General features: G+C 36.3%; 2 protein-coding genes across 2 annotated transcripts; one reads left to right on the top strand and one right to left on the bottom strand.

Moving 5' to 3' along the window:
* Positions 1 to 2,817: 2,817 nt before the first annotated feature.
* On the top strand, positions 2,818 to 6,532 carry LOC18035393 (putative E3 ubiquitin-protein ligase XBAT31). Its single transcript, XM_006424749.2, has 8 exons — positions 2,818 to 3,294; positions 3,378 to 3,437; positions 3,567 to 3,638; positions 3,741 to 3,862; positions 3,955 to 4,095; positions 4,178 to 4,285; positions 4,725 to 4,983; positions 5,622 to 6,532. The coding sequence occupies exons 1-8, from the start codon at positions 3,115 to 3,117 to the stop codon at positions 6,009 to 6,011; spliced, it is 1,332 nt and encodes a 443-aa protein (XP_006424812.1). The 5' UTR covers positions 2,818 to 3,114; the 3' UTR covers positions 6,012 to 6,532.
* Positions 6,533 to 8,607: 2,075 nt separating this feature from the next.
* LOC18034783 (uncharacterized protein At3g17950) lies at positions 8,608 to 11,064 on the bottom strand. The gene is made up of 3 exons (XM_006424750.2): positions 10,483 to 11,064; positions 10,181 to 10,339; positions 8,608 to 9,235 (listed from the first exon to the last, which is right to left on the bottom strand). Exons 1-3 carry the CDS (start codon positions 10,492 to 10,494, stop codon positions 8,732 to 8,734), a joined length of 675 nt encoding a protein of 224 aa, XP_006424813.1. The 5' UTR covers positions 10,495 to 11,064; the 3' UTR covers positions 8,608 to 8,731.
* Positions 11,065 to 11,359: the final 295 nt, after the last annotated feature.

Below are 11,359 nucleotides of genomic sequence, written 5' to 3' on the forward strand. Positions count from 1 at the left end.
AATGAGCAGGCAATGTGGCAAACTTGTGGCTGGCCCTCATGCATTATGTGACAATAAATTATAAAACAAGTAATTAATTGACACACTTTAATCTATAATGAAATCACATCAGGTGGGATGACAATTTAAATACAATATATATATGGACAAATCTGTGGTACCACTGTTGTATGGTATCACAGATGGATCCAACCATTGGATCTAGCCCACAGTTGTCACCAGAGCTAGATCCAATGGTTGGATCCAGCTGTGGTACCATACAATTGTGGCACCATAGCTGGATAACAATTTCTAAAAGCGATAAAATCTATAAAATTGATACGGGAGAGTGAATTTAATTTTCTTAAATAAATTTAGAAAAGAATATAAATGTTTTTAATAGATATTTTGGCTACTTTGAAAAACTTTTTGACGCTGTGTTTCTAATCCTGAAAAATATAAAATAAAAACTAAAAAGGGCAAAAAACTTCCAGAAGTTTGAAATCAGACATGTTGGGACAAATCACCATACCAAATAATGAAATAATGTTTCTTCTCATATTATTTTATTTTATTTTTGCCATAATTCTCAGAAAACAATGTAAAAAATAATGAAGGCAATTGGAACACAGAGATGGGAATGCATTCCCGAGGACCCAATATTTTACACGTCTCCCTAAGCATATAGCTTGTTGACAAGCTACTTAGAGACAAAAGTGGCCTCCATCAATTTTGACAAACACATGGGATACGATAATTAACAAATCTTGCTTCAAATCAAATAAAACAATCTAGCTTTTATTATTGACCAAAGTCCGAATTAATGAGAATCGTGTTTAGTTTAGATACAAATGCTAAAAAATTTGGTCGCTGTGTATATACTTTTCTTTAGCTTGGACTTTTCATTTGATGGTTTAAAGAACCTAATCATTTCACCTTTGGTTGATGCAATTGTATTAATAAACTTTTGGTTTAATGAGAGAACACTTTCTCTCACGATGTGTAGATTGTTATGGGAGTAAGTGTACGAACTCCCATAAAGTAATCTTAGGGTTTAATTTCTTTATTTAATTATGAAATAATTAAGTAGAGAAATATTCTTTATTACGAAATGTGAATGGAGTAGCAAGATATGATTTACTTTTTTTTTTACAACCTCCGACATTAATAAAAGTAGGGGGAACATGTCTATCTCAAATAATTTACCTTAAATTGCTTTTTCTTTTGTTCTTTTGATAGAAATTAAGGAGCAAATAACACTCCAATGGAGATCAATAATTACGACCTTGCTAAATTACATATAATTATAAGCTTCAACAATTCAAAAAATATATCTAATAATTCAAAAGTATTTGACAACTAAAATATACTTGACTTGATTGGTGCAATGCTTAGGTTATTGAAAGTTATAATATTTTGTAACTTAGTTATACCCTTCTATCTTTAATTTGTTGCTTCAGAAACAATTTACGTTAGAGCAAGTCGACGATAAAGGCACAAAATCTGTCAATATTGTCACCTCACCATATAGCTTTAAATATAGGGGAAGGTTATAGTACCCATCCAAACCACCACCTCCGACACATCATCTGACGATGCTCAAGTTATAGGGTGTGTATGGTTAATTCATAATTTATAGTCAACTGCTACTCTTTATTATGCATATAAAAACGCGTTGAAGTTTCTGTGCACTCAACTACGTAATTTTAGCTTTATATATATATATATATATAGAATTTTTTAAATTTATAACACTAGAATTTTTTAAATTTAGACCCTTATCGACATTTTTATGATATAATTCTTTTTTTTTTTTTCAAGTAATTTCTAATTCATCTATATTTTTTTCGCTGGAGAAACATTTTACACAAAAATTGAAAAATACAGAGTTTTCTTTTCAGATTCCAAAGTCCCACCTCGATGAGTTGTGCACTGTCACCGTCACTGTTACAGTGAGATGATAGAAAACTGTCATTCTGACTATTGTAAATATTCTTGAAAGGTACGGGGCAAAGAAGTAATATCAACTTCCAACCAATTTTACTTTGTTATTGGTCGGACATTGGTTCGTAACTTCAGAGATTATGTTACCTAAAATTAAAGCTTCCTTTTTATTCCACTCGTTCAGACAATTGCCGGACGCCAGCTGCAATAACATCTTTTTCCAAAATAAAATTCCAAATCTACCCTCCGTAATCTAACGCTCAAAAATGTCAAGCTCCGAGTTCCAACGGCCAGGATATACTCAGCGATTCGGAATTGAGATTTGGAAAAAAAATAAATAAATAAAGCATTTGTGTCTAGTAAAATATAAGATTAGCAAAACAATTAAGAACTGTACGTGGAAGTAACAACTTGAATCCCTTTTCGGCATTTAGTAGCTTTTTAGAATATGTAAATAATTTTTTTTTAAAAGAAATCATAAATCTAAAACAAATAGCATTTCGATTTTCTATAAATTGATAACAAGAAACACTTCGTTAGACCATTATAATCTACTGAAGATCAACGAAGAGACCGACGCATTAAGTGAAATTTAGATCCAACGGTTATCCAAAAGTTTGTAATAAACTTTTTACGAGATTGTAAACTGCAAGTGGTAGTAAACATAAATCGTCATAAACATGCAAAGTAGCATAAAATCTATTACAAGATCAGCCTCTGTTTTAACAAATTGTCAGAGTTAATCAACTGTTTTTAAACAGTAGCAAAAATATCTGATTGCCCCGTGGCTGGAATTAACTGTTAAAAGGGGGATCTAGTCTGCCCGAAAAATATCTGACAGCTGCCCTGAAACACAGGGTAACTGCCCTTTGACTGACACGGTCAGGTTTCTCGCTCTTCGGGCAGCTTAAAACTCCAATACACGGAGACTCTATTACCACAATCAAATCAATTGTCTTAATTAAAACGCCAAGAACGAACTACTTAAATGTGTGACCATTTCTGTTTAAGTAGCCGAAAAAAGTAACCATTTTTGCTTGCAGACAGAGAGAGTTGTCACCAGCACCACCTCTGGTTTATGGTGGCGCTTCACCAAGAACCTATGGTGAAGTGCGCACCCCTCTGAATCAAAAAAAAAAAAAAAAAGAGAAAGAGAGAGACAGAGTTAAAGAGAGAGGGAGAGAGAGAGTGATGGGTCAGGGACTGAGTTGTGGAGCGAGTTATGAGCATGCTTTGTTCACCGCTGTGCAGCATGGTGATATCGAGTTTGTTAATGATTTGTTAGAGAAAGATTCAAGTCTCTTACATCAAACCACTGTTTATGATCGCCACTCTGCTCTTCATATTTCTGCTGCCAATGGCCAGATCGAGGTTGCTAGCTGCTTTGCCTCTTTTGATGTCATTTCTTTGATTTTTGTGTCTTTTTGGTGAATGGGTTGTTATTATCTTTGCAGATTTTGGAGATTTTGCTGAACCGATCTGTGAATCCTGATGCGGTGAATCGTTACAAGCAGGTGAGTGGACGGTCACCAACCGACCATTTTAACTTGATGTTTAAGTGCGAATGAATGTGAAAGTTCTTTTTTTGTCGTTTTGATCTTTTCTAATTGGTGATTTGATTTTGATGACTGTGAATGGTTTAGACTCCGCTTATGCTGGCTGCAATGCATGGGAAGATCTATTGTGTTAAAAGGCTGCTTGAAGCTGGAGCTAATGTATGTCAAATCAAGTTCTCAATTTCTTTTTTCTGTTTCCTTTATGATTTGTTGTTCTTGAATTGGACAATTTTATGGCTAATTTGGTAAAACTTTTGGCAGATACTGATGTTTGATTCTCTCAATGGAAGAACTTGCTTGCATTATGCTGCTTACTACGGCCACGCCGATTGCGTTCAAGCCATTCTCTCTGCTGCTCAGTCTAGTCCTATTGCCGTTTCTTGGTAGGCTAACAATCGATATCTTTAATAGATTTGTAAATAAGTTTGGCTTATTAATGGCTGATAATATTGATGTGTTTGGGATTGGGTTTCAGGGGATATGCGAGGTTTGTGAACATTAGAGATGGAAGGGGAGCGACGCCATTACACTTGGCTGCGCGTCAAAGACGGCCCGAATGTGTACATATTTTGCTAGATAGTGGTGCTCTTGTTTGTGCTTCAACCGGTGGATATGGGTAATGATTGTTGTGAACTCTTTTGTTTTTGTTGATTTTTGGTGTTAAATTTGTTTGTAGATTGATAGATTGTTGATTTCAGTTGCCCAGGAAGCACTCCTCTTCACTTAGCAGCTAGAGGGGGATCTATTGATTGCATCCGCGAGCTGCTGGCATGGGGTGCAGATCGCCTTCATAGAGATGTATCTGGGTAAGATTTAATTTCTTTTTTGGTTGATCACATCCATTGATTTTCATTATAATAATTTGCGAAGTCAGTGTTGTAATTGTTTCTTCGTTGATGTCTCACATTAATAGCTTCAAAACAAGTGCAAAAGGGCACATTTGGATGTCTGGTGAAGTTGCAAAATTTTTGGTGTTGTTTCCTAGTATTTTATTGTAAAACAAAACTATTGAATTTGATTGAATCCATCAAATAACCCAAAAGTTTTAGAACAGAAGCACTTGTAGGAACTCATTTACAAGTTGATCGTTTATCGTCGTTCGTATCTTTGTGATGCGTCATGTGCAGCCTGTTCCATGCAATCAATTTTATTCAAAAAGCAGATGCAAGTTGTCTTTTCTCTTGATTTAATTTTCCAAAGATTTGCGGCTAATGGTTTTGCTATGAAATGGTGATATCTATGTAGGAGGATTCCGTATGCAGTTGCGTTGAAGCACAAACATGGAGCTTGTGCAGCCTTGTTAAATCCTGCATCTGCAGAGCCTCTTGTCTGGCCATCACCTCTAAAGTTCATCAGTGAGCTTAATCAGGAGGCAAAAGCTCTCTTAGAAAATGCCCTGATGGAGGCAAACAAGGAGAGAGAGAAGAACATTTTAAAGGGTACTGCATACTCACTTCCATCTCCATCGCATTCTGATGTCGGAGCAGATGACAATATTTCTGAGGTATATTAATTTCTTAATTATATTAAATATCGATCAAAATTTAAACAAAGAGCAAAACTTTTGAATTACCTGGAAGTGCTGGAAATTTTGAATATGAAATTGGTGAATTTGGTTGAATTATTCAAACCATATGGAGTGTCTCAATTTTTGAACTGTAAAAGACTTGCTCTGCTGTTTTCAACTCAATTGTTTTCAACTGCATGGAAATGACAGACTTAGAAATTCAATTCCATACCGTGACTTGCTACATGGGCCACAAGTCTTTTTGCTGAAAGTGTCAATAAAAAAACACTTGTACAATTGCGAGTGACCTGATACTGTACTGCACTCTGACCAATTGATGAACTGAAAACCTACTTGCTAGCTGATTTGTTTTTGACACGGGTCACAGATTTCCTAGAGGTAGAATTTTTACGTTCCTTGTGCATATCATAGTTCTGTTGCTGAATCAACTCAGAAATTGTGAGAACTTGTGTATAGACTTCTGTATTTGGCAAATTCACTATAGTACTTTTTAGGCCTTGTCCTGATTATTCAGTGATTAGTTCTATATTGACAAGCCATATTACTTAAACTATTTATTTGAACATTTTTTGATTTTGGAAACAATGAGATTGATCTGTTCTCACTCAATGCAGGCTAGTGATACCGAGTTATGCTGCATATGCTTTGAGCAGGTATGTACAATTGAAGTCCAAGATTGTGGCCATCAGATGTGTGCACAATGCACACTAGCCCTATGCTGCCACAACAAGCCAAACCCTACAACTGCATGCCTAACACCTCCGGTGTGTCCATTTTGCCGAAGCACCATTGCCCATCTAGTTGTTGTGAAAATCGAGAACCAGGAAGATGCTGACCGTGACATTGGTGACATAAGTTCGCCAAAGTTGAGAAAGGCGAGGAAGTCACGCAACTTCAGCGAGGGAAGCAGCAGCTTCAAAGGATTATCCACATCATTTAGCAAGATGGGTGGCCGCGGCTCAGGCAGGATTGCTGCCGAAAATGAGTGGATTGATAAGCGTTGATACTTGGTAGCATTTGGTAATCAAAGATTCCATTTGGTCATTAAGAATCCCCTTATGTGAATTCAGAAGAAGGGATAACAAAGTCAAGAGTCTCCCTTCTGGAGCTGGTCCCAGTGGGTAAATATAGACATATGGTCCATTTGCGGTGTAGATTTGGGAAATAAGCAAAGGAAGTGAATTGCTGCAGGTTTGGTTGGTAAGTTTGGTATAATGGTTGCTTGGGGTCTCATATTGTTGTAATCTTTATTATCTTGAGATTGGAAGGAGCCTTTTGGTCATTGCAAGAGTCTGTTAGATACTTGTATTAGTGAAAAGAAAAAAGGGAAAATTCTTATCTCCTTCAAAATTTTTCAATGGCTGCCTCTTTGAAGTCCAGGATATGAACAGGGGTTTTAGTTAATTAGTTATTTAGTTTTGGCCCTACCAGGCATGATCTTTTTTTTAATCAATTATTTATTCGTATGGATTTTTATAATAAGGTACAGATAAAAAATAGAGGCCTGTACGGTTGTTGGCTCTCATGTGATCATGTCTCCAATTGAGTGATAATATAAAATGTTCAGTACAAATCAGGGTGGGGCATCTCAGTGGGCCCAGATAAACATGATCTGACAAGATGCTGACACGTGGTATGGATGCTGGTCTTGCGTGTTGTGAGAAAGCCTTGGAAAGCGTAGGCACACCGAACTTACGTGGGCCATAGACGCCTTTTGATTTTATCTTACGGGCCCTGCTGTTAAAAAAAAAAAAATAGAGAAATTATCATTCATATATTCTGTATTTATTCTGTTATTAAAAATATTATAATATTTTGAGGGTGTATTAATCATCTACTCTTAGTTGATAAAATGTATCAATCGATCACCAAATCGTTAATTGTCGTTTGAAAGTTAACGGAGTTACAGTGAATTGATGATTTTATTCTTGAAAATTATTACTTGTATACCCTTAAATTCTCTTTTGATTACTTGTATACCCTTAAATTATCACTTGTATCATATGAAAAGATCAAATTATCCTTCTGACGTCATCATACTTAAACGGCAACTAACGGTTTGGTGGTCAGCTGATACATTTTGTCAATTTAAGGTGGACGATTGATACACCCTCAAAGTGTTGTAGTATTTTTGATAATGGAATAAACTAATGGTATACAAATGATAATTTCTCAAAAAATAAAGTCTTCTATTTTGTGTTAGGATAAAAATGCAATTACACTGGAAAGAAAAAGATGAAAGCAAATATCTGTAATTATGAATTTCCCTTATTTTTTCAGAAAATAATGATGTAAATTTTTTAATTTTTTTAATTGATTACAATCTATATAGATTACAACATGAAGTCTACTAAAAATCTCTAAGTATATAAACTTTGCAGTATAATTCGAAGAACTATAGGAACTAACTTAAATATTTATTTCCATAAACATTTAATAAGATGTCTACTCTGATTCACTCTATATGTATATATGCCCTTGCTCAAACTTGGAAATGAAGAAGATTTGTTTGTTTCTATTTTTTGTTGTTTACTGTAAGAGCACTTTAGATGATGGTGCATGCGGTATTGCTGATGGGCCACCTAAAAAGATCTTTTGGTCTTTTCAATCAACCCCACTTCCCTGATCGCTGATGTAGACATTTTATTGAATTCGTTTGATCTGGGCCCCATGATTGTGACGTGGGTCCAGCAAAGGTCAGAAAATCGACGGTGTAAATTTCAGAAATGTGGATTGGCTGATTGGAGTCAGTCAGAAGAAGGATGGGTTATTGGGTTAGGAATCGTCTTCACTTGTTTACAATTCAAAGTAAACAATGATCAAATTATGAATTTGTTGACTTAAAACATTATCAAATTTGAGTGCATAACTGTTTGAAAAGTAAAGAGCTCAATTCATAATCCCAAAATATTTTATGATAAAAGCACGACTCATGAGTTAATCGGGTCTCATTAATTCACCTTAAAATCAACATAATGGAGCTTGACCAATTCCTTCCTATTAAAATATGCCCTTGGGGAAAATATCTCTCGAGAGTCATTTTCATGTAACCTTCATTAAAATCTTTTAACAGTTCTGCTAATGTGAATCCAATGAAAACGGTTGTTGCAAATTCACATGAATCTGCGAGAATAAGTGAGTACCCGTCATGCAGAAAAACCAAACATTAGCCGCCGATCACAAGCTGACGAAACCTTTTCAGTAGGTTTGAATCACGAGTTAAAATATCATTATATTAAGTCTGTAATTTTATTAAAAAAAAAAAAGAAGCCACTACACAAGCACCGATCAACTTTCGATCAACTCATTGTTATTTCTGCAATGCAACTATCACAAGCTGTTCATCATTAATTTGAGTAAATTTATGATATAACTCGACATGTGTAACGAAAAAAAAAAAAAGCAAGCTCCGGAAATGTTATTTTTTGACCATTTATCATGCCACGGTTGTAAAGTAATATGACCCAAGGGGCCAAGCTTTGATTTGTTGCTCCTAGTAACTGTCATGTTCGTTGGAGATGCACAGATACACTGAGATGCGCACACATATTACATACACATATAATATACAACACGGCAAATTGAAGTGAGAAAATTGAATGGAAAGAACACTATGTGCTTAAGATTCAAAAAATCCACTGGTCTAATAAATAGAAGTTTATTTCTTCCTGGAACATCATATTCAATCAAAACTATGAGACCAAAAAAATAAATCTGAGCAAACTTAATGGGAGGATTGTCCACACATGCATGAAAACAATGCTGGAATTCCATATCCATTACCAGTTTCGGGTTCCAATCCTCCATTGTTTCTCCTCTCAGCATCAGAAAATTGCGACGGACTTGATCGTGGGGGAGCAATACGACCATTAATGAAAAGTGAGTTTGATTCGAAGCTTGGTTGAGCCATGGCCATTTGATCATCAGGTCCATAAAGGTTAGGACTCTGGCTCCTTCTACATCCATTGTTAGCAGCTCTTCTTTCCACAGCAAGAAAGTGACCAAGTGATGGAGGATTGTTTCTATTAACATTCGCAGCATCAGTAGTGTCCCTTGGGCATAAAGAAAATAGCCAAGATCTTGATTTGTTGCCACTCTTTTTCTCCTTCACCGCCACTGCTTCTGCTTTTCTCCCTCTTAATGATCTTTTTGAAAGCTCCAAGATGCTTGAAACACCTATTAGGCTTCCAAGTGTAATGCTCTTGTCATGAAAGAAAGACCCTGTAGACTGAAATCAATTACAATACTAGTGTTCAGGCCATCGAATTATCTATCCACTGTTTCACAGCAGGTAGTTTCGTACATTCACATCAAAAATCACAATAACAGGAAGGGAAAAATCATTTAAGTCACAGTAGCTCCCTTCACACCAATTTCAAAGAAATCTTTTGTAACCCAAGGAGATGTCAGATTGTTGTGAGAATTATGATTCCAATTGGTGATCTGAATTTCAGAAATTTCTGTATCACGTTATTTTGTTCAATTGGATTTACATTTCGGAGAAACTGCATATGCAGCATTCGATGAAATACAACAGCTTTCTTTGCTGAATTTATGAACTGTCACACTCCAATTACAAGGTTAATTACCACATTGTAGCTTCATGTCTGGTGATCCCGGTGTATACTACATAATCTGTGGATTTTTTGCTGGTGAATCTTTATTTTTACATGAATAATTGAAGAATAAACATGCCAAGAATCCGGCAAACAAGAGTGAACACCGGAAGCACACAAGACTTTTCAGGAAACAAATACTACAACCTTAATAGTTTAAATACCTATCGATATCAAGACAATAAAAAATGAGTTGGGTGAAAACAATCTCTAACTGCGGATTCCAGAGTCCAGACCAACAGCAACGAGATTTTGGACAAAAAATAATTTGAACTCTGAAATCTTTTAATCAAGTTATGTCCTTCTAACAGACACTGGACCCTAATTTCTTCTGGCATCTTCAATTAAAATAATCATGATACCCAGCAAAAATTAAGAACTACTACCTAAATATTGAATTATGAATGAGAGGCACGAAATTACATTACATTACCCTTAAAAAAAGCACCCAAAGGTTAAATTGAGCAGTAAAAGAAAATGAGACTAATGACTGGTTAATTTAGCAGAAAGTAAGTACAGTGATAATGAATCAAATGGCTTCCGTTTTTTGAACTGACCTCTGTGTCTAAATCTGAAGAGGAATCAGTGGAGGAAGTTGGGGAACCAGTGAGCAACGTGTTGAATGAAACTGATCCCAAATTATTATCACCGCCATTGTTTCTAACCAACCCAACTCTCGCATTCAGAGGCTGCAAACCCAACGGCCAGCCCTCTTCCTACAATCAAATCACCCCCCAAACGTGATTCAGTAAAAAAAGAATTGTACTGCCAGCAAAACCAAAAACAAAATGACAAAATCCAGAAGAACCCCAGGTGAAAAAAATCCAAAATTAAAGTGAAAGAGAAGACAAACGAATACCTGTCGAGCCATATCAGCTGCTGCCAAGTACTAGCTGGTATGGATATGGTTGTCTTGATTGATTGATCTTTTGGTTAAAAGAAAGTCCAACGAAGTGACCTCACTCACCTCATGAAACTAGAAACATATGAAGCAAAATTCTGTCATTTTCCTTTGGGGCTTTAATGCTTTCTACTCTTACAAGCAAACTGCAACTTTGGTCTATCACTGATGAGTGTAAGCTAGTAACTATTAGTATGCTCTATATAGTAGACGTTACTTTAACAGATAGAGATAGATGGTTTTGGTTCACATGTAGTGCGGTATCAGGACAAGAGCATTGCTTACATCAGAGAGACACAGTAAAAAACAAGCTGAGGAGGGTCAAAAAGTACAGAGTAATGACTAATGAGTATGAGGTCCTATCATTTGTTTGCTGAGCTTTCTTTCTTTCCTTTTTCCCTTTTCCCCATCTTTTCATTGGTTTTGTTGACGAGAAAGAAAAAGACAGAATCATTTTGTTGCCCAGAGAGAGATAAGAAAATCGAGGCAAAATTCCGAGAGAGGATCAGAAGCTGTCTGCCTAAATTACTGATTTACCCAACTTAGAGGTTCTTGGGGGAAAAAAAAATGAAAACAGAAAAATTATGAATGCACATTTTTAAGGATTCCCCTTAGGTGCAACAGTGGCACCGTGCCACAGTTGCAAAGTCTGGGGCCATTCCGAGTCCGGCGGACGAACTTCGCCCACGCCCCCCACCAAGGCTAGGGCCCACCCGTTTTTTGGCCATTTTTCCGCTGGGGGGTCTTGGCGCCCCGACCTTCGGGGGCTGAATTTTGGGCGCGGGTGTGCCCGTGGCCTATTTTTGGCACACGGATGCCGCCCGCAAAGTCTGGG

This window comes from Citrus clementina, unplaced genomic scaffold (genome assembly GCF_000493195.1).
Source record: "Citrus clementina cultivar Clemenules unplaced genomic scaffold, Citrus_clementina_v1.0 scaffold_8, whole genome shotgun sequence".
In the NCBI taxonomy this organism is placed as follows: Eukaryota; Viridiplantae; Streptophyta; class Magnoliopsida; order Sapindales; family Rutaceae; genus Citrus; species Citrus x clementina.

What these genes read in the sequence shown, in the direction of transcription:
- LOC18035393 (XM_006424749.2), top strand. Translation starts at nt 3,115, where the DNA reads ATGGGTCAGGGACTGAGTTGTGGAGCGAGTTATGAGCATGCTTTGTTC. An exon ending in TGCTTGAAGCTGGAGCTAAT is followed by an intron (nt 3,639 to 3,740) that starts GTATGTCAAATC and finishes AACTTTTGGCAG; the next exon opens with ATACTGATGTTTGATTCTCT. An exon ending in AGTCCTATTGCCGTTTCTTG is followed by an intron (nt 3,863 to 3,954) that starts GTAGGCTAACAA and finishes ATTGGGTTTCAG; the next exon opens with GGGATATGCGAGGTTTGTGA.
- LOC18034783 (XM_006424750.2), bottom strand. An exon ending in CTTCAGATTTAGACACAGAG is followed by an intron (nt 9,236 to 10,180) that starts GTCAGTTCAAAA and finishes AATTGATTTCAG; the next exon opens with TCTACAGGGTCTTTCTTTCA.